Genomic DNA, 23,891 nt, shown 5'->3' on the forward strand with positions numbered 1-23,891 from the left:
GACTGGTTAACAATATCCTCCAGATACTCAAATTATGAGCTGGAAACTAAAATGGTAAGCCCCGTTGGACTGCCGGCCTTGCTGCACTGTGGGATCAGATCTCTCCTGCCACTGCTAAAACACAACCTCCTAAAACATGGTACAGTGTTAGCCTGGAGAGAGCTCAGGAAAAACTGAGTTTCCCCCCAGCTCTGCCAGCATCTTCCCATTCTCAGAAACCACTTGTTCCCACAGTTGCAGCAATACGCAGCCTTTATCTCCTGGTCTTCACAAGGCTTAACTAAATTTTTATAACTTTTTGACATCTCATCAGACAGATCCCTCCCATTCCCCCTGCTAGCCCAACGATACAACCTACCTCCTCAGCACCTTTTGTATATCCAACAAGCAATTCGCTTTGTCTGTAAAACATGCCCTCTCATGGACTCCTTCGTGGATCTCCAATGTCATAGAATCAATATACTTCAGCTGCATGGTCGAACAAGAAATTACAATCCTCAGAGGCAACAAGTTCTGGCGCGAACAACAGTACAAGATCATACACCGGGCATATATACCTCATTTAAAGCAAACAACTTCCCAACCGCCAGTACTGCCCCCATATGCAACGACTACAGGCCTTCCCTGCTACACAGGCTTTGGTCATGCCCCCCATCTCCAGATTTTGGGATCAAGTTGATTCACTGGCTGCCACAGTCACCGGTCTCCAACCTCGTAGGGACATATACCCCCTACTTTTTGGCTCTCTGAGGACACAATCCAAAACGCAACCAACGCAACCAACCTTGGTTGGCCACATGCTTCACGGTTGCCAAAAGAGCCATTCTCAAACAATGGGTTTTTTTGCCCTCTGTCCCCACCAAAGATATCAAACAAGATTTGCTGAATCTACTACGCAAAGAAAAGCTGGATTTGGTCCTGTCCCACCACCTGGCATCCCAAATCCACCACAAGTGGGACCTTTACATCGAAAAGCATGTTACTGGACATGTAGAGACAGCTATTGGAAGACCTCCCCCACATCACTTCAGTCCCCACCCAAACTCATCCGGCTCTCACATAAGAATACTGGATGTTCCGGTTATCTTTCCATGAGACTTACACTTTGAATACTCCCCACTCTTTCTTTGTTTCACAATATTCATGAACTAAACAACTACTCACGGACATAGTTGCACCTACCACAAAACCGTTACCTCCCTCAATGATCACTTAGTGTTCATGAGTTTGCTCACAAATTTATTTGACTCATATTTTGCTCTATATGTTTGTCCAAAAAGTTTATCACAATATGCTTGCCCTGATCAAGGCCACTTTCAGCTCAACTATTGGATGATTTTGCTCAGTCTATCCACTCTCACCCGCCCCCCATCCCAAATGACTAGGCTTAGCATTTTGTCATTTCAATCTTAACCAGAATATAATTTCTGAATTGTGTTATTTGTACATATACATTGTACCTCTACTAATGTTTGCTTTATGTCTATATGTCAAAAAATGGCAACAAAATACCTTTAAAAAAAAAAAAAAAGGCAGGAACAAGACATGCACATTGCCATGAATCTGCAGTAATGTTTCATGTCCTGTCTGTCTGCCTATTTCTCTGGTCTGTGTATCAGCTTAGGGGCCATGCTCTCACACCTGTGTGTTTAAGTAATCTTCTCTCAGCATGGTTCCACCCCAGCCTCTAACAGGAAACACTATTTAACCCCTGCTCACTGCAAGCCAGCCTTGCCCCAGCAACAGTTGTGTTTAGGCTTCTGTGTGGCGTCCTGCTGTATGTTTATCTGACTTCCGTGTACTGACCTTGGCGTGTCCTTTTGACCATGCCGGTATACTAGTGACCCCGATCTTGGCTTGTTTTCCTGACTTTCCTGTGTTTAACCCTGTACTGCTGCTTCTGCTCTGTCCACCAGAGCCAGTCCATGAGCTGAGGGACCTCAGGGGCCGCGACCTAGAGTCAGCCAAATCCATCCTCACCACCAGAGTATCTGGTGAAAAACTGCTGGCTCTTAGATTCTGTAATGGAAATTTGTAAGTTCTGTATAGAATTGTATTGTATTTTGTATGTATTGCACTCTGCCCTCACTGTGCACACGGCACTAATAATGTTTTCAGTAAATGTTTACATTCTTTCGAGTCCTGATTAGAATTAGCCTGCCTATGTAACGCCCCTTGTTACCATAAACCTACAATTGTAATATTAATGTGATACCTACGTAATCATGTGCATAAAAACCTTCAATTGCGTCATAATAAAGCAGAACAGTAATTTGGAAAGATGCTGAGCGTATCTTTTGTGTCTGTTCCCTACTGCAGTAGATATTATTAATTTGGAACCACTAATCAATATGAGGATAGGAGTTGCCTATCATCAATTTAACCGAGTCAATTCCACACCCTAGCTCCCTGTTTGATCCATGTTGGTGTTCAGGTGGAGAAGCTTTCATGAACCACCCAGAACTCCATCCGCAACAGTGTGCCTCAGGTGACCCGACACACATACAGCTCTTGAAAAGTCAGCAAACGCCTTTTTATACTCATTGCAATGATCTCTTCTTTCTTTGTGCACTCCACATATGTACCTCCCTAGTATAACACACTGCCAAAAGCACACATATATATCAGTGGAGTAACAGAGTAAAGATTAACAAAATATAAATGGAAAACAAGTTCAGGTGCAGATGGGTTTTTTTTACTGACTTGTCTGCATAAAAAAAAAAAAAAAAAAAAAAAAAAAAAAAAAAAAAAAGGTACACATTTAGCACACCATAAATCCAGCGGAAAAATACATCTGTAAATTTAGATACATAGTGTGTCCGCCACACAACATTAGTCCCTCAGGAGTTTCATCTTCAGTTGATATTTGCACAGTCTACTATGAGGGCACAAAATAGAACTGAGATTTGATGTAGTATTTTTGCCGTTCAGCCCCCCAAAAAAAGGCCTGGAACTTCAAACAGTGACACAAAATACCAAACAAATATATATATGACATTATGGGTTTAGTTTACTAAAATAGGAGAGTGCAAAATCGAGTGCAACACTGCATAGAAACCAGTTCCAGGTTTTAGGTTAATTGAACAAGCTGAAAATAAAAGTCGATTGGCTACCATGTACAGATTCACCAGATTCGAAGTCCTCCAAATTTTAGTAAATCTTCCCGATCAGGTCTGTCTCCACACACTCAGCTCAACTAAACAGCATTTATATTGCCTATAGCTGTTAACTATACAAATATAATATACAGAATCAGACTACCCATAAAGAATTACTTAAAGCCTCTACAACTACACAGATTGATATTTATACTACAGGAAAGATCTTATTATTTCATGTACCATAACAAAGTTATTTTTAATAGATCTGAAACATAGCAAACACAAAATTCTACTTGTGATTTTATCTTACACCATTGGTCAATATGGAATAACCAGGTGGCCTTGGGAAAAAAGATTTCCAATAAATACAGTGGGGAAAATAAGTATTGAACAAGTCACCAGGTAAAAATATTTCTAAAGGTTCTATTGACATTAAATTTTCACCACATATCAGTAACAACCCATGCAATCCATACATCCAAAGAAACCAAAGCAAATAAGTTTAAAAAATAGGTTATGTGAAAAAAGGGAGGTGCAAAAAAAGGCATATAAATCCAAGACACCAGCTGAAATCTATAGTAATTAGAAAGCAATCCTGCCCCTTGTCAGTGCAAATTAATAGCAGCTGGTTCACTCTCAACTGATGGCCTATAAAAAGGGTGTCTCATTACCAAGGTGTCACACAAGAAACATATCATGAAAGGTAAAAGCAAAGAGCTCTCTCAAGATCTTTGCAACCTTATTGTTGCAAAACATAATGATGACATTGGTAACAGAAGGATTACTAAACTTCTGAATGTTCCAGTAAGCACTGTTGGTGCCATAATCCAGAAGTGGAAAGAACATAATTTCACCATAAACTGTCAACGATCAGGTGTTCCTCGCAAGATTTCTGACAGAGAAGTGAAAAGAATTATCAGAAGAGTTGTCCAAGAGCCAAGGGCAACTTGTGGGAGGTTCAGAAAGACCTGGAATTAGCAGGTACAATTGTTTCAAAGAAAAACAATAAGTAATGCACTCAACCACCATGGCCTGCATGCTTGCTCACAACGCATGAGTCCATTACTGAAGAAAAAGCATGTAAAGGTCGTTTAAAGTCTGCTGCACAACATTTAGACAAACCTGTGAAATACTGGGAGAATATAGTCTGGTCAGATGAGACCAAAATTGAACTCTTTGGATGCTATAATACACACCATGTTTGGAGGTCAAATGGCACTGCACATCACCCCAAAAACACCAAACCAACAGTGAAGTTTGGAGGTGGGAACATCATGGTGTGGGGCTGTTTTTCCAGGATATGGCACTGGCAAACTTAATTTAATTGAAGGAAAGATTAATAGAGAAATGTACCAAGACATTTAAAAAAAAAAAAAAATCTGCTGCCATTCTCCAGGATGATGAAGATGAAACGAGGGTGGACATTTAAGCAAGAGAATGATCCCAAAGCCAAGGAAATGCTCAATTGGTTTTAAAGATAGAAAATAAAGCTACTAGAATGGCCCAGCCAATCACCTGACTTGAATCCAATAGGAAACCTATGGAAAGAACTAAAGATCAGAGTTCATAGAAGAGGCCCGCGGAACCGTCAAGATTTCTTTGTATGTGTGGATTGCATGGTTTGTTACCGACATGTGGTGAAAATTTCATGTCAATAGCACCTTTAGTTTTGTAATATAATTGCCTAGAAAAATGGTGACGTGTTCAATACTTATTTTACACGCTGTACATCAGAATATAGAATATGTACAGTAAATAGAGATCATAATTTAACATACTGGCATTGCAACTGCCGACTGGTTGTTTGCAATGATCATTCCAGTTGTTTTTGGATTTAAAAGAAGCTGAAAAAATGGCCTTGTACATGGCTATTATAAAAGGTCCCCACAAAACACAGAAAAGCATCATCCAAATACCCTCCAGCACCTGTGACAAACTGGCAAAAACAAGTTTAGGTTAACGGGAGACAAGGGCAGGAGAAGAGATGCTGCCAGTAATGCTTATTCTAAAAGGGAACATCAGGACTAGAACTGGTTTTCTAACCTGACCAGCTGATAAGCCTTCCAACCTAGGACATGTCTGCTGGGCCCCATAATTACACACCTCTTATCTGAATTGGGTGAAAAAAAGTTGGTTTGGATAATAGTAACCGCATATCTACTTAAGCCAGCCATACATGGATAGGTTCAGCAGTGACCGGCAGAATCTCGATCCATGTATGAGCAGGGTGGTTGTACAGAATCAGCTTCTGTACAAATATCCTGTTGGTTAATTTACACTCAATCAGTGGCAGTCGCACGGATCAGTGTATTCTGACGGCAAGGAAGTCTCCCCGCTGTCAGAAGACAAAGGCTCAGCGGAAGGATTCCCCCATCTACTTTGAATGTGTGAATGGGGGAGGAGTCATTTTTGTCCGTTCAACCTGCAGGTTGGAAAAAAAAAAAGAAAGGAAATCGGTTCATCTATGGCAGGTGTATGGAATTACAATTCACGGAGGTCCAATCAGTAAAATTTTCTTCCAGCAGAGGTCCAAATCACATGTTTGTGTGATGACTCTAAGGCCACTAATAAGGCAGTAAAGCTGGCCCTCCTGTACCACTAAGCAGAAGGGATGGCCGTACTGCCTTACTGCTCCTCTTGTGGTTCCATCTGTAGCTGCTGCAGGCACACCGGTGGAATGGTTTCAGGATGGAGAGCAGGGGTAAACTTTCCTGAAAGAACACAGGACCCATTGGTACCGATTACTCCTGTGTCCACTCATTAATGAAGCATGGTAAACTGTTTACTATGCTTCAGTTTGTGAATGAACTGGAAACTTCCCAGCACTGAGCGTTTTCAATTAATTCACTGTCCACTGCAGCTAAGGCTACAGTGAAAGAAATGAAGAGCTGTCAGTATTTGGATCACTCATCAGAGAGCATTTGAAAGGCGTTGATATATCGCACTAGAACAGCACAACCATGTGCATTGCACAGGGTTGCAGGGCACTTGCAGAGCAGCTCTATTCACTTGAATAGGTCTTGTTCAATGGTGGTATAATTTCTGCCATGGCTGTGAAGCATAGCATTACAGCCTTGGCATGTGTACACCCCTAGCCACTGGCACTTTTGCTAAAGGGAATAACGGCTGGTGGGCAGTAAAAGCACGGCCCGACCATGGGGTTTTACTGCCCCCCCTGACCAAACCACACATATGAATGAGCCCTAAGGACTCATGTACACCGTTACTCTGGCCGTGTTACTGAATTGATTGTTCATGCGTCTGGAGCAATCTGTGACTCTAAAGGGATCCAGCACCTGTATGAACACATCAGCAGGTCCTAATTTGCAGATGGCAAACTACTTGCTGTAGCAAATGGATTATCCTTTGCTGGGGTTTTTGATCTTCCTCTGGATCAACTGTAGGTATAGGATTGTGTATATGGGATTGTGTCTTTTGTCAACCTAATTATGCAAGTATGTAAATATGTACTGAAAGTGTTTCTAAAGGCTGAAGATATTCACCTAAATGCATTCTTTGCAATAAAGTAAAAGAACCTCTTAAGTGTGCCCCCCACCCCGATTGCACAGAGCAGGTAAGTATAAACATGTTTATTTATTTTTTTTTTTTTTTAAAGGGTTTACAATCACTTTAAATATATGTCTGAAGGCAAACACAATGGTGTCAGTAGCACCTAGCTAAAACAAATACAGGTAAATTTACAAAAAATGTACCATTAGTTATTTTAATTGGCTGTACATAAAAATTATTGTTTGAGGATTTTTCTTGTTACACCAGAGCAACATAAATCAGTAAATTGCTTGTTGCTCCATAAATCACAATAACCTTTGTACAAAGTCAAACTGGAACAGTCTTTGATTTTTATTTGCAGTTATTTGTCTCTGCTGAGTAAGTTAATTTACATGCAAAGACTGTAAACACAACAAGCTTCCTCTCTGCAGACACTGCCAGGGCAGTTTTCTAGGATCATTTCTGATACATACTAAAGGCACTGAGACATGAGATGACAGTTTCCTAAATCAGCTATTTAAGAATAGGTCACAAAGCCTCATCTTATACCTACTGTGTCCCCTGAGAAACGGCATTGCTGGCACTGTGTATGCACTGTGCTACCCCTCCCTTCTCCTGATACCTAAAGGAGAATGCTTGTGTGACCAGAGCTTTCCTGTTTAGGTCTGAAGCTGTGCCCAAAAATAGGATTTTTTTCATCATACTTACCTGTAAAATCCTTCTCTTTGAAGACAACATGGGACACAGAGTTAGGCTAATATTTATTACCTACTGGGTTACATGCCATCTCTAGGTGATTGGACACTGGTAGACTAAGTCTTAGACAGGAAGTTTATTCCTATATAACCCCTCCCATACAGGAAGTACTTCAGTTTTGTAGCAAGCACGGAATCCTCAAAAAAAGGGAAGGACCTGTGTCCCGTGATTAGGGATGAGCCGAACACCCCCCTGTTCGGTTCGCACCAGAACATGCGAACAGGCAAAAAATTCGTTTGAACACGCGAACACCATTAAAGTCTATGGGACACGAACATGAATAATCAAAAGTGCTAATTTTAAAGGCTTATATGCAAGTTATTGTCATAAAAAGTGTTTGGGGACCTGGGTCCTGCCCCAGGGGACATGGATCAATGCAAAAAAAAGTTTTAAAAGCGGCCGTTTTTTCGGGAGCAGTGATTTTAATAATGCTTAAAGTGAAACAATAAAAGTGTAATATCCCTATAAATTTCGTACCTGGGGGTATCTATAGTATGCCTGTAAAGGCGCGCATGTTTCCCGTGTTTAGAACAGTCTGACAGCAAAATTACATTTCAAAGGAAAAAAAGTCATTTAAAACTACTCGCGGCTATTAATGCATTGCCGGTCCGACAATACACAAAGAAGTTCATTGATAAAAACGGCATGGGAATTCCCCGTAGGGGAACCCCGAACCAAAATTAAAAAAAAAAAAAAAAAAAAAAAAAAAGACGTGGGGGGTCCCCCTAAATTCCATACCAGGCCCTTCAGGTCTGGTATGGATATTAAGGGGAACCCCATGCCAAAATAAAAAAAAAAAAAAAAATGGCGTGGGGTCCCCCTAAAAATCCATACCAGACCCTTATCCAAGCACGCAACCTGGCAGGCCGCAGGAAAAGAGGGGGGGGACGAGAGAGCGCCCCCCTCCTGAACCGTACCAAAGCCACATGCCCTCAACATTGGGAGGGTGCTTTAGGGTAGCCCCCCAAAACACCTTGTCCCCATGTTGATGAGGACAAGGGCCTCACCCCCACAACCCTGGCCAGTGGTTGTGGGGGTCTGCAGGCGGGGGGCTTATTGGAATCTGGAAGCCCCCTTTAACAAGGGGACCCCCAGATCCCGGCCCTCCCCCCATGTGAAATGGTAGCCTACCATTTCACTAAAAAACTGTCAAAAATGTTAAAAATGAGAAGAGACAGTTTTTGACAATTCTTTTATTTAAATGCTTCTTCTTTCTTCCTTCGGTTTTTTTCCTCCATCTTCTTCTGGTTCTTCCTCCGGTGTTCTTGTCCAGCATCTTCCTCCACGGCGTCTTCTTCCCTTCTCCTCGGGCCGCTCCGCATCCATGATGGCATGGAGGGAGGCTCCTGCTCTTCTCTTCATTTTCTTTTCGGGCCACTCTGCATCCATGATGGCATGGAGGGAGGCTCCCGCTGTGTGACGCTTCTCCTCTTCTGACGGTTCTTAAATAATGGGGGGTGGGGCCACCCGGTGACCCTGCCCCCTCTGATGCATGGTGACTTGACGGGACTTCTCTGTGGCGTCACGGGGAATGCCACAGGGAAGTCCCGTCAAGTCACTGTGCGTCAGAGGGGGGCGGGGTCACTGGGTGGCCCCGCCCCGTTATTTAAGAACCGTCAGAAGAGGAGAAGCGTCACACAGCGGGAGCCTCCCTCCATGCCATCATGGATGCAGAGCGGCCCAAAAAGAAGATGAAGAGAAGATGATGAAGAGAAGAGCGGGAGCCTCCCTCCATGCCATCATGGATGCGGAGCAGCCCGAGGAGAAGAAGGGAAGAAGGGAAGAAGACGCCGACGCCGTGAAGGAAGATGCTGGACGAGAACACCGGAAGAAGAACCAGAAGAAGAAGATGGAAGAAACCGAAGGAAGATAGAAGAAGAAAGAAGAAGCATTTAAATAAAGGAATTGTCAAAAACTGTCTCTTGTCATTTTTAACATTTTTGACAGTTTTTTAGTGAAATGGTAGGGGTACTTTTGCACTCCCTTACCATTTCACATAGGGGGGAGGGCCGGGATCTGGGGGTCCCTTGTTAAAGGGGGATTCCAGATTCCGATAAGCCCCCCGCCCGCAGACCCCCACAACTACCAGCCAGGGTTGTGGGGATGAGGCCCTTGTCCTCATCAACATGGGGACAAGGTATTTTGGGGGGCTACCCCAAAGCACCCTCCCAATGTTGAGGGCATGTGGCCTGGTACGGTTCAGGAGGGGGGGAGCTCTCTTGTCCCCCCCTCTTTTCCTGTGGCCTGCCAGGTTGCGTGCTCGGATAAGGGTCTGGTATGGATTTTTGGGGGAACCCCATGCCGTTTTTTTTTTTTAAATTTTGGCGCGGGGTTCCCCTTAAAATCCATACCAGACATGAAGGGCCTGGTATGGAATTTAGGGGGACCCCTCACGTCATTTTTTTTTTATTATTTTGGTTCGGGGTTCCCCTGTGGGGAATTCCCATGCCGTTTTTATCAATGAACTTTTATGTGTATTGTCGGACCGGCAATTCATTAATAGCCACGAGTAGTTTAATTGACTTTCTTCCTTTGAAATGTCATTTTGCTGTCAGACTGTTCTAAACACGGGAAACATGTGCCCTTTTACAGGCATACTAAAGACACCCCCCAGGTATAAAATTTAAAGGGATATTACACTTTTATTGTTTCACTTTAAACATTATTAAAATTACTGCTCCCGAAAAAACGGCCGTTTTTAAAACTTTTTTTTGGATTGATCCATGTCCCCTGTGGCAGGACCCAGGTCCCCAAACACTTTTTATGAGAATACCATGAATATAAGCCTTTAAAATTAGCACTTTTGATTTCTCCCATAGACTTTTAAAGGGTGTTCCACGGCATTCTAATTTGCCGCGAACACCCCAAATTGTTCACTGTTCAGCGAACTTGCGAACAGCCGATGTTCGAGTCGAACATAAGTTTGACTGGAACTCGAAGCTCATCCCTACCCGTGATGTATTCAAAGAAAAGGATTTTACAGGTAAGTATGCCGAAAAAATCCTATTTTCTTTATCATACATCATGGGACACAGAGTTAGGCTAATATTCATTATCTACTGGGACGTGCCAGAGCAATAGCCTTGAGGGGAGGGAGACACCCTGCCAAACAAAAATAGCCATCAGACTTTAAACGGCAGCCTGTGGTACCCTACGGCCAAAAACCAAATCCTCGGCTGCTCCAACATCTACCTGATAAAATCTTGTGAACGTATGCACTGAAAACCAGGTGGCAGCCTTACAAATCTGAGCCAAAGATACCTGATGGCGAAAAGCCCAGGAGGTTCCTAAACCCCTGGTAGAATGAGCTCCCACCCTTAAGGGGGGAGCCGTACGTTTCAGACCATAGGCCTGAATGACCAACTGGCGTACCCATATGGCAATGAAAACTTTGGAAGCTGCCTGGGTCCTTCTGGTAAAACAAAAAAAGAGTCTGATCCTCGGATCTCTGCAGATCTAGACAAATAAACTGACTGCCCGGACAATGCCCAAGGAATGCAGTCATCTCTCTTCTGCCGAACGAGGCTGAGAGAAAAAAGAAAGCAAAACAATGTCCTGATTTAAATGAAAGGCCGACACCACCTTTGGCTAGAAGGATGGAATAGGACGCAACACCACCTTGTTGTGGTGAAGAATTAGGTATCGTTTCCTACATGAAAGGGCCGCCAATTCCGACATCCTTCTAGCCAAGGCGATGGCCATCAGGAAGGCTAGCTTGCGTGACAGCAAGACTAATGGAATTTCCTTGAAAGGCTCAAATGGTTGTTTCTGTAACACAAACAGCACCAAATTTAAGTCCCAAGGACACATAGGGGAACTAATGGGGAGGAAGCCAACGAGTTGCCCCTGCATAAAGTTTTGGACCAGTGAATGGGATTCCAAAGGCCTTTGGAAGAATACTGACAGGGCTGAAATCTGACCTCTGATCGAACTCAAAGCCAATCTCATTTTCCACAGCCGACTGTAGAAAAAAGAGAATTCTCCCAATCACGTATTATCGAGGATGCCATTTTCTGGCTTCACATCAAGCAATATAAGTCTTTCAGACCTTATGATAGATTTTCCTAGTGACCGCTTTCCTAGCATTCACTAGGGTAGACACCACCGGTCCAGAGATGCCACGATCCTTCAGCACTTTGGCTTCAATAGCCATGCCGTCAAATTTAGAGACTGTAAATTGGGATCCGAAAGGGCTGGATTAATAGATGCTGGTTCAGGGATCTTAGATCCAAAATGGGCCTTGTGTTTGTTTTTTTTTTAACCATGAACAGGTTCTAATAAAACCCTGTGCCCCTTTCAGATACAGGAACCTGTAAAATCACTCCCTGATGCACTAAATGATCTAGTGCCTGAAACAATAAGTTTCTCTTTTAGCCTCTGAGGGGGGACCCCCCCCCCCCCCGAAATTCCAGCTTGTAACCGCGGGATACTGTCGAGGTGACCCACTCGTCCTGAATCACTGTTCTCCAAATGTCCGCAAAGTGCAGCAGCCTTCCCCCTACCCCATAGAGTGGGGGAATCCCCTCAAAAGGAGAGGGGTTTAGAAGAGTTTTGGCCCCAGAGTTTCTTCTGGCCCTGGCCCAGCGGCTTGCCCCTGGCTCTAGCGCCCTGTTTGCCCGCCTTGGCAATAAGACACCTGAGGAAGCTGTCCCTGAGGTTTTAAACGAGGGTCGCCAGGTCTTTCTCTGCAAAGGAAGTAGAGAGCTCTTCCCTCCGGAAATCTTTTGGATATATTTGTCCAAATCGTCAAACGTTCCCCATGAAAGGGGAACCCTGCCAATAACTTCTTACAAGGAAGCTCGGCTGACCAGTTCTTAAGCCACTAAAGTCTGCGAATGTGTACAGACAAAAGAGACAAACAATAAACCTGCTGCACTGAATCCTTCAGGGCATCAACAGCAAAACAGTGCTCGATGTATATCTGCTCTGCTTTCAGCAGGATCATCCTCTTGGTTAGGCCTGTCAGGCTATCTGACCTGATCCTTTAAGGACTGGCACACTCCGATTGCTGCGACAGCTCTCTGAATATCTGAACTGGCCAAAGAAAAGGAAGCCTTCAATAGTGACTCCAGTTTCTTGTCAACAGGTTCTTCCAAGCCCTGTGCATTATCCACAGGACAAGTTAAGTTCTTATTTAAGGAAGAGACTGCCGCATCAATGGCTAGCATGCTCCACTTCTTAAACTTTTCCTCCATGGGATATAAAAGGGGAAACCTCTTAGGAGGAACAAAAATCCTGTCAGGATGTTCCCAATCAGTATACATCTCCTGTTCCACCAGAGGACGAGGGGGGCTCAGAAACCTCTACAGAAGGTAACTTAACCACTTCCCGCCCGGCCTATAACAGAATGATGGCCGGGAAGTGGTTCTGTTATCCTGACTGGGCGTCATATGACATCCAGCAGGATGACATGCCAGCGCGTGCCCGCAGCGTGGTGATCACAAGTGCAGCGTATCAGAGGCGCCTTACCGCGTGATCAGCTTTGACCAATCACAGCTGATCATTGCGAGAACCAGGAAGTGCTGGTAAACGGCATTCCTCGGTGCTCGCTGATAGGGATCTGCGGCTCTCCCTGTCAGAGGGGGGTCTGTGCTGATAATCAGCACACTGATTATTAGCACAGACCCCATCAAATGTACCCATAAGCTGCCAATCAGTGCCCAGTCAGTGCCCCATCATAACCCCCTGCCAGTGCCCAATAAAGTGCCAATCAGTGCCCACCACAGTGCCAATCAGTGCCCACCACAGTGCCAATCAGTGCACATCATAGTGCCAATCAGTGCACATCATAGTGCCAATCAGTGTCCATCACAGTGCCAATCAGTGTCCAGCATTAACACCTGTCAGTACCTGCCTAATCAGTGCTGTCCATCAGTGCCATCTATTAGTGTCCATCAGTGCCCATCAATTGTACATATCAGCACCTCCTCATCAGTGCCGACTCATCAGTGCCCATCAGTGAAGGAGAAAAAAAACATTTATAACAAACGAAGAAAAACCTTTTTTTTCCTTTCTTTTTTTTTTAATGTCGGTCTTTTTTTGTTTGTTCAGCAAAAAATAAAAAAACCACAGGAGGTGATCAAATACCACCAAAAGAAAGCTCTATTTTTGGGAAGAAAATGATAAAAATGTTGTTTGGGTACAGTGTTGTATGACCGCGCAATTGTCATTCAAAGTGCGACAGCGCTGAAAGTTCAAAATTGTCCTGGGCAGGATGGGGCAAAAGTGCCTGGTATGGAAGTGGTTAAAGGCAGAACAAACCCTCTCGGTAAGAGTCTGGATCAAAAGCCTCTACGACTGAGAGGCTGATACCAACTGGACATCTTCTGGCCCAGATTCCTCAGAAGCAGACTCATCTGCCAGGCCCTTCACAGAATCCTTGGCATTTAGCACTTCCCCATCCTCAACCCATTCCTGCTCCAAGTTAGGAGGACCAGGGGAGGGGAATTTGTCACGCTTCTTACTACCCTGCGAGATGGAGGCAATCATGCCCGCAATCCTGGCTAGGGCCAAGGACAGATCATCCCTGGTGATAAAGGGTAAAGCAGCAGCATTGACCGTAAGCACAATACCAGACAGGCGCAGCGGCTCAGATTACCCGGAAGCCTCTGGTCTTTCAGGGGATACAACACTAGGGTTTCGACTAGGCTCCTCAGAAGCTACTGACAACATAGACGTGCTCTTCCCTGCAATGTTAGTCCCGCTTCTCTTTTTTGAAAGCATTGCAAGCCACAAAAAGGGAGTACCTGGGTTTAGTATTTTTTTTTAACAAACAAAGGTGCTTTATTGTTGTCAGATAGGTTAAGTATACAGCATAACCATAGGTACAGTATATGGCATTACATGGAATGCATTTGTGCACATTCAAGTCTAAAGGACAGTGTACAGTTACAAAATGCAGCAAGAGTTCACAATCAAACAACATGTATACACAGTAAATACAATCTAAACAGGTGTCCATTAGCATACTTTGATAGTTACTTATGTTAGGATGTGTGGTACCCACCAAGTACAGGTATGTAATCCTGTACATGGGCAATTCGGCCTTAATCAGTGCCTTCCAGGAGGAGGTGGAGGGTGGGTCTGGCAGGATCCATTTAAGAAGTATTTATTTTTTGGCATAAAAGAAGAGGTATGAGATTAGCAATTTCAAATGATGGGAGCGTTGCCCGTCATCATGAACCCCCAGCAGTGCTAATTCAGGTAACATTGGAAGTGACAGTTGCTAACTGGAGTTTACTTCCCTAAATACCTTGTGAAAAAAGGTACCTACATATGCTTTACATCTGGGACATTCAGGGTCTTTGGGTACATCTTGCGAAGTCTTTGGGGCGTATAATATATCCTATGCAGGACTTTTACCTGTATTAGCTTATCTTTTGAGGAAATAACTAATTTAGGGCCATACTCTAAACAGTTCTCCCAACCTTCCCTATCTAGTGAGGGTATATCATTATGCTATGTTTCCCATAAGCGTTCAATTTTGGGGGAGTCGTTACCTAGTAATGCACCATAGAGAGTAGAAGGAGGCTTGGTTAAATCCCCTGGAGCCAGAAGTTCCTCTATGGGGTCAGCCTTGAGTGTAACTGGCCAAGGAAATTGAGCTCTGGTGGCAAGCTGCATATATCTAAATTCCATCCAGTTTGGCAAATTATACTTGGCCTTCAGGTCCGCAAACCGCAGTAGGGCCCCCTGTAGGGCCCCCTGGAGCATAATGTGGTTTAATGTTGTGATACCATATCTGGCCCACAACTGTGGGTCTGGGATGGAGCCATAGTGTGACAGGGCAGGGCAGGATTACCCCACAGAGGTTGCGCCGGAGACCGCTGATCCGGCTGCAGAAAACGTCGCCGGGCAGCAGTCCATACTCGTCACAGCACCCTGGTTGGACCCGGTGTCATCTCATATGCCCCCGGTCCTCTGTACGGGAAACTGCGGAGCCCAGCTAGTGAGCCCAGGCAGTTTGCCTCCAGACAGATCGCTGCATTAGTCCTAGACCCCTGGTACCACCATTGGACCGTCACCAACACCGCCGCCCAGTAGTAGTAGACTTGAAAGCTAGGTAGGGCTAGTCCGCCTAGGTGAGCAGGCAGCCAAAGTGTGGAATGGGCCAGTCGCGGCAGCGCCCCACTCCAAATGAAGGAACCTATGCATTTGTTTATCTCCTTAAAAAAGCTAGCGGGTATCCATATCGGGCAATTCCTAAACAAATAATAAAATTTGGGTAATATAACCATCTTGAGTAGGTTAATGCGACCTAGTAGATATAAGGGTAGGCTTGCCCATGTCGAGCATTTGGACTTAAGGGTTGCTAGAGCAGGCAGCAGGTTCTTTTCCATATAGTCTGAATGGTGTTTCGTTATCATGACCCCCAAATAACAGAATTCCTCGACCCAACGGAGGGGGGTGGAGGCCGCCCCACGGATGGCTCCCTCGTCTAGGGGGAAAAGTATTGATTTCGCCCAATTGATCTTAATACCTGAGTATCTTCCAAATGTGTCAAAAATGCACAGGGCAGCTAACAGTGAGGGGCCTGCATCATTAAGGTACAGTAGTGCGTCATCCGCGTACAGGGACAACCTCTCCTCCAGCTTACCCAGTCGCAGTCCCAGCACATCTGGAGCGCACCTGATCAAAATAGCCAGGGGCTCCAGGGTCAGGGCAAAGAGACCGGGGGAGAGAGGGCATCCCTGTCTTGTGCCACGAAAAAGGGTGAATGGTTCTGACAGCCAGCTGTTCGTGCGAACCCGTGCCCTCGGCGCCTGATAGAGGAGTTGTATGCAATGTATAAATTTGGGGCCAAAGCCGAATCTATGCAGAACCTCCCATAAATAGGACCATTCGACCAAATCGAATGCTTTTTCTGCATCTAATGAGGCGATTACTCTGGTACCCTGATTGTCATGTGTGATGGAAATATTCAAAAACAGCCGTCTAATATTTATATCCGTTCCCTTACCCGGATGAACCCTGTCTGGTCAATATCTACCAGTTCCTCTATTACCTGGGAGAGCCTGTTAGCAAGGATTTTTGCAAAGATCTTGGCATCTACGTTTAAAAGGGAGATAGGCGTATACGACGAGCAGTCCAGGGGGTCCTTACCGGGCTCCTGGGTTTAGTATTTACATACCCCAGAAGGGAGACCCTTTAATAAGGCTCACCAAGCCCCTATGCAACAATTCTGCTAAGCACCTTAGCCTGCCAACCAACACCTGGTAACTCACGTAACGTGGTAAGGAGAAGTTAACTGCTATAAGTGAATGGTTCAGAGCCTGTCCTGTGTACCACAGCTGTCCCCTGGAATTGCCACATGTCAGCCATTTTCTATTTAATTAAGATGGCTGTGCTCCCAGATACTCTGCGTGTACATGCGCGATCCAGGCAAACGCGCATGGCTGTATTTGTACATGACGCAAATCTGTGTGCCAAGATCAGGCTATGACACGTGCGCGGCTCTGAGTGCGCACAACGCATGTGGCGAAGCCGCGTGTGCCATGGATGCAGTGAATACTCGTGAACTCTGGTGAACCCACGTGCGCCATGGCAAACCAAGGTGCTCAATGGTGCACCCTCGTTCGCGGACCATTCATTAAGAAAAAAACAGCCAAGAAATAAAAAGGTACTCTTTGCAAACACCCACAGCTAGCCCAAAACTCCCCCCTGTGGTCACCGCACACAGGTGTCCAGCCTCTAGCTAGCTTAAATGATTGTTACAATCACTGGGGCACCCCGTAATAAGTAAATAAGGGTGCTTCACTTACCCATCCAGGCGCAGGGCAGCCATAGAAACTAAGAGCCCAATCTTCACCCATCATGGTGGGTTCCATCACTTGGGACCTTCAAGGACTGGGTAACCTTATAGTTTTAGGTTCCACTCCCTTGGACCTGTACAGCACCCTGCAGGAATGCCTTAGCTCTGTCGTGTCCAGGATTCCACTACGCAGGGTCCAGCACCCGAAGGTCATGTTCCAGGCAAAACCTTGCAGGATCCTTGCGTCTTCTTTGCGAGGTTCGGGTACCATTTAAGCTTTTTTTAAAATGGTGCTGATCGGTCAATCCCTTGATTCATTTAAGAACCGTTTTGGAACTAAAGACCTGGAGCTCTAGAGAGCTCAAACAAACATGCCCATCCACCTTGCAGACACTGGTAAAAAACGAAGTACTCCCTGTATAGGAGGGGTTATATAGGGGCGGACTTCCTGTCTAAGACTTTGTCTACCAGTGTCCATTCACCTAGAGATGGCGTATAACCCAGTAGGTAATGAATATTAACCTAACTCTGTGTCCTGTGATGTATGATAAAGAAATACAATGTTCTCTGATGCCTATTGCCAAATTACAAATAGGAAAACAGATCTTCTAGAGCAGTGGTTTTCAACCTCAGTCCTCAAGTACCCCCAACGGGCCATGTGTTTAGGTTTTCCTTTACTTTGCACTGAGAATAATATAATTCATTGCCAGTTGAAAACAGGGGTGGATCCAGAGTCTAGTCTCGGGAGGGGCACTGCCAGAAAATCCGTTTTTTTTGTGGGCAAATTATCGGGGAAACGGCTGGTGTTGGCGCTTCAATCATCCTGGCACCATGGTTGTTACGGTGTCAGGATGATTAGTAGCGCATTATTTCTAGAATTACATTGTAATATAAAATGAAATAGTTCAACTCACCATAATGCAGAATCAGTGGGAGCCCTGCGGATTGTCACTTGCCACGTCACCTGCCACACGTTGCGGATTGTCACTTGCCACACGTTTTGGATTGTCACTTGCCATGTCACCTGCCACACGTTGCGGATTGTCACTTGCCACGTCGCCTGCCACACCTTGTGTATTGTCACTTGCCACGTTGCCTGCCACACCTTGTGGATTGTCACTTGCCACGTCGCCTGCCACAACTTGTGTAGTGTCACTTGCCACGTCACCTGCCACACCTTGTGGATTGTCACTTGCCACACCTTGTGTATTGTCACTTGCCATGTCACCTGCCACAACTTGCGGATTGTCACTTGCCTGCTAAGTGGGTGTTTTAGTTGTCTCTTGCTGTGACCCCGAATTCCCAGACTCAGACAGCAGAGAGATAATGTAATCTCTTTGCTGCCTGCCCAGTGAGGGCAGAAGTTACTGCAGGGATGCAGGGCTGGCGGTGAGAGATGATCTCATCTCTCTGCTCCCCCGCCCCTGGCTAACTGATTGGCCAGCTGACACACTGAGCCTGCTCTCTCTCTCTCACCTGCCAACACACCGAGACACCTGGCAGCTTAGCCCACCCACAAACCTCGCCACCCACCCACAAACCGGTCCGCCCGCTATCGGAGCCGCCCGCTAGCTCATCCGCCCACGGAGCCGTCCGATATCTCAGCCGCTCGCAGAGCCGTCCGATATCTCAGCCGCTCGCAGAGCCGTCCGATATCTCAGCCGCTCGCAGAGCCGCCCGATATCTCAGCCGCTCGCAGAGCCGCCCGATATCTCAGCCGCTCGCAGAGCCGCCCGATATCTCAGCCGCTCGCAGAGCCGCCCGATATCTCAGCCGCTCGCAGAGCCGCCCGATATCTCAGCCGCTCGCAGAGCCGCCCGATATCTCAGCCGCTCGCAGAGCCGCCCGATATCTCAGCCGCTCGCAGAGCCGCCCGATATCTCAGCCGCTCGCAGAGCCGCCCGATATCTCAGCCGCCCGCAGAGCCGCCCGATATCTCAGCCGCCCGCAGATTTCTCGGGGGTGGCAATTGCCCCGTTGCCCCCCCCCCTGAATCCGACCCTGGTTGAAAAGCAGGGTTGCACAACACTGGTATCATCCACAAGAAAATTTATTGGCGACTGATCAAACAAAACAAACATTGCAGAACCATGTCCTGTCTGAGCAGTCTCTAATAAAGTTTCTTGTAGACAATACCAACGGAGTGCAGCCCTCCTTTTCAGACTTGCATCATCTGCTACAGGAGTGTAAAGAGAAAAGGGGGTCACCTGTGCTCAGACCTAAGCAACACTCAGTCCCCAATATTCAAGAACAAAAAAAAAAGCAATATGCCCATGGGACTTTTGGGAGTGGTGCCAAGGAAATTTATACATCAAATACGGTATATAAAAATTATTTTAAAATGTATTTCAAATTGCATAAAAACATATACAATTCCACATTGATTGTGTCATAATAAAAACACAGTTTCACCAATGTACATTCAAGATGCCAATGTGGTTAACTATGCATTTCCCTTCATCAGGATACAGCCACAGTTGGCCACAGCGTGGGTTCCCCAGGGAGCTGAGGGTAGATGGGTGGCCAGGAGGCGGGGCACAAAGGTGGGACCTCCACTGCCAAACCCCTTAATGAACAATAGCAGGTCCAAAGAACACAACAGCATGGGGAGATGCTGCACACACCCAGATGATCAGACATGATGTCAATCAAAATCAGTTAGCCAATCAGGAGAGAGGGGCTGTGGCCAAACCAGGGCTCCGTGTCTGAATGGACACAGGAAGCTATGACTTAGCTTGGGTGCCCCCATAGCAAGCTACTTGCTGTGGGGGCACTCAACAGGAGGGAGGGGCTATGAGAGACGAAGAGGGACTCAAAAAGAGGAGGATCTGGGCTGCTCTGTGCAAAACCACTGCACAGGGCAGATAAATTTGAAATGTTTATTTTTAGAGAAAGAAAAACAAGACTTTACGATCACTTTTATTACTAAAACCAGTAATAATCAAATGCATAGGCAATTATAGTCTAACAGATACAACTGGCTCCTGAAAGGGCAACCATATCTTGTTTTTCTTCAGTGTCAGCCAACAGGTCATGCCTTATAGACGTCCAGGTGGGAGATTAAAAGGTAACTAAACCCACAACAGTAAAATCAGTGTGTAGATGCAGAAAAGCATGCTTGCTATACTCACTGAGGAACCTAATTGATTAATCCTGTGCACTGTGTAAAAAGGCTGTTTGATCCTGTCTTCTCTGATCCTTCCCTTCTTCCACAGTCCCCAATCCATATGCTGTTCATACAGAGCCTTGGGGATACTCTGCACATTCTCAGCTTTGTGTGTATTGCTAGAGAGTTGTTTTTTTGGGAGGGTGCATGTTATCGGCACAGGGTCAATCAACACTATTCAGACAGAGGGTCGGGGGTCCTGCATCCTCATAGGACTGTCAGAGTACAATGAAAACTCATCCTACAAGCTTTAACCAGTACTCAGCCAGGCACTGATAGAGGTCACAAGACTGCTATATACTGCTCATGAGAAAAACGATTTAGCAGTTTATATTTACAAAAATAATTGCATTTCCATGTTCTGTGTGCTGTGGGAGACCAGATATAGTGAATGCATCTTGCTGGGTCTAGTAACAATTTAAATTGTTAAATAGTAATTTTTTTTTTTTTTTTTAGTGGGGGGTTTAGAGCAGAGAATGGTTAGAACCCATGTCATTTTTTTACTGCCGTTTTTCTCTGCTGGGAAGTTTACCCTTTCTGAGTTCTAGTGAGCAATGTCACTGGGATAAAAAGTACTAGGAAATCAAAAATGTCATGGTTGTTCCAGGAACAGGAACAGAGGAGAACGGGACACCTTTTCCGATTATGATTGTTGGGAGCTATGGTCTTAGACTGTTGTCACCTTGAACAGCTGTCCCCTTGGAAGATTTCTCCTCTGTTTCTTTTCCAGTGACAACTAGAAAACTTTGGATCTGCTTCTGCATTCTGTCTCAGTGACAATGGTCACCAGTACACACAGATAGAGTAAATCTTCCCATAAAAAGGACAAATGGCGCAATACAACTGTCGCAAAACAACCGTTTCTGAAACCAAACACCTCTTTCCTCCTGTATAAAGCAACGACAGGCTGAGTAAAAAAACTTCAGCTGTTTGCTGTTTAGATGTATCTGCGCATCCAGCAGATAATCCGTGCTGAACACAATCTTTCTGCACCCAGGGACGATCATATATTTCTAAATGCAAAAAAAACTCTTAATGTGTGAATACATGCGAACAGCGGCAGACAGCTGTGGCTCTTGTTGGCTTGTCATTGCTTTATAAAGGCTTCCTGGCTGCAGCTATTCCCACACACCTGTAAATCCAGCCACAGGACTTTGGCAATTCTTTAGGAACCTGATGCATGCCCCCATTCGCGGGTTTAACTGAGCCCTAAGGAGTGGGAGATCGCTCCAACAGGGACACAGGCAAACACTATCATTAGAGACAGGAAGGTTTAGAACTTCTGACAATGTTTTTATGGCTTGAGTTCCGTTCTGGTTGACTACTGCACCTTCCTAACTTGCAAAGTATAGAAAGTGAGGAGAAATCTCCCCAGTTGGGTCACAGACAGCAAAAAGAAACTGACAAAATTTTAAACTGTATCCATAACAAAAAAAAAAAAAAATCTTTGGCTGGAATTGGGCTTTATGGCCCCATTCACACCTCAGTGTTTTGAAGCATGAAGCTCCAAAATGCTGGAGGAGAAAAAACAAAAAACAAAACAATTATTCTCTATGGAGTTAGTTCACATCTCCACTCCAAGTTGCCCGAAGCAAAACGCCTAAAGCTGAAAAAACTGTTCTGGAGCCCAAATTTGCGCTTTTTTTGACGCGTTTTGATTCCCATAGAAATGCGCGATTCCTGCTCTGTGTTTTTGTGTGATTTTCTGCTCAAATGCAAAAAAATAAAAAAAAAAGGTAATATATTAATAAATAAATTAAAAATAAATAAAACTAAACTAAAAAATCATCATAAATAAAATAAATAAATAATATGCAATAATAAATAATAATTAACCCCTAACCTTGAAAAAAATAAAAATAAATTATTAAATAATAAAAACAAAACAAAAAATAATAATAATAATAATAATAATAATAATAAGTAGGAATGCATTGATTATGTTTTTTTTTTATTTTTTATTGTTATTTTTTTTACGTGTTAGGTGTTATTTATGATTATTTTTATTCGTTTGTGTATTTTACATGTATTTATTCATGTATTTTTATTATTAGCAGTATTATTATTATTAACACTGTAACAAAAAATAAATAAAGAATAAGACAAATAAAATATTAACCTGACCTTAATTCTGACCACTTACCGTAACAAAAAAATAAGTGAAAAAAAAAAAAAAAAAAAAAAAAAAAAAAGAGAAATAAAAGTTGATGAAAAAGCCAAAAAAAACTGAAAAACCTAGCAACAGATGATGGCTAGGTTTTTCAGCTTTTTTGGCTTTTCCATCAACTTTTCTTTTTTTTTTTTTTAGCCAATAGAGAAAACTACAAAACTCAAAAACGCTGTATAAAAATGTGCAAAACGTGCATAAAAAAGCACCAAAAATTTCAAAAAACGCTGGAACACTCAGGTGTGAATGCAGCCTAAAAAACAAAAGAGGTAGCAGAGAAATCCAAAGATATATATAATCTAAACAGAATGCTATAAATATATTTCCAGGAAAGAATAAAATAAAAAAAAACATACTTACTCAGACTACTTAGTTGTCGAATAATATTTGCCAAAGAGATATTTGTTACACATTCCAGTTCATTCTTGATTCCCCTTGGAAGAGCAGTGTGGCACAGATGCCTGGGATCGATGTTTCTTTTAACAAGTGGCATCCTTGGATGAAGCGGGATACACTCTCACCTATAGGAAAATAAGAGACAAGCTGATTGTTATTATATGGCATTAAAAAAATCTTGACCTGCAACTGTAATCATAATGAGGAGAATTTACTAAGACTAGAGCAGTCAAAACCTGGAGAAGCTGCTCATGGCAACCAATTCGCTTCTAGCATTTTTTTCATCAGCCGGCGGCTCGCTTGCGGTGTGATTAAACACAGCAGAAGCCAATTGGTGGGTGCAGGGTACTCAATGTCCTCCTCCACCCGCCGATCATCAGGCAGACACACAGAACTGCGATCTATGTATAAACAAGGCAGATATCAGTTCTGACAGGAGGGAAGAGATGGATTTTGTGTCCCTGCGAAGTCCATCGCTTCCCCTAGTAAAAGCTCATTACACAGTATAGTAAAACACTGGCTAGGCACACAGTTAACCCTTTGATCACCCCTGATGTTAACCCCTTCTCAGCCAGTGTCATTAGTACAGTGACAGTGCATTTTTGTTAGCACTGATCACTGTATTAGTGTCAGTGGTCCCCAAAAAATGTCAAAAAAATGTCAGTTAGTGTCATAATGTGCGCGGCAATATAGAAGTCCCGCTAGAAGTCGCTGATCACCGCCATTACTAGTTTGTAGACACTATAACTTTTGTACAAACCAATCAATCTACGCTTGTTGAGATTTTCTTACCAAAATTATCTAGCAGAATACATACTGGCCTAAATTTATAAAGAAATTCAATTTTTTAAAACATTTTTTATGGAATCATTTTTTTTTTTTTTTTTTTTTAGCAGAAAGTAAAATTTTTTTTTTTTTTTTTTAATGGTCGGCCATCTTTTTGTTCATACTGCCAAAAGAAAACAATTTGTGGGTAAAAAAGGCCAAATTTTATTTGGGTAGAGCGTTGCATAACGGCACAATTGTCAGTTAAAGCAACGCAGT

General features: G+C 44.1%; 1 protein-coding gene across 3 annotated transcripts in view; it reads right to left on the bottom strand.

The window, feature by feature from the left end:
* Positions 1-23,891, bottom strand: part of WASF1 (WASP family member 1) — a 190,709-nt gene that overhangs the window by 80,799 nt on the left and 86,019 nt on the right. For all 3 annotated transcript variants that reach the window (XM_073627065.1, XM_073627063.1, XM_073627064.1), the window contains one exon: positions 22,812-22,972. In XM_073627065.1, the coding sequence (XP_073483166.1) occupies positions 22,812-22,944 (133 nt within the window). In that variant the 5' untranslated portion in view covers positions 22,945-22,972. The remainder of the gene's footprint in view (positions 1-22,811; positions 22,973-23,891) is intronic.

This window comes from Aquarana catesbeiana, linkage group LG04 (assembly GCF_042186555.1).
Source record: "Aquarana catesbeiana isolate 2022-GZ linkage group LG04, ASM4218655v1, whole genome shotgun sequence".
Taxonomy (NCBI): domain Eukaryota; kingdom Metazoa; phylum Chordata; class Amphibia; order Anura; family Ranidae; genus Aquarana; species Aquarana catesbeiana.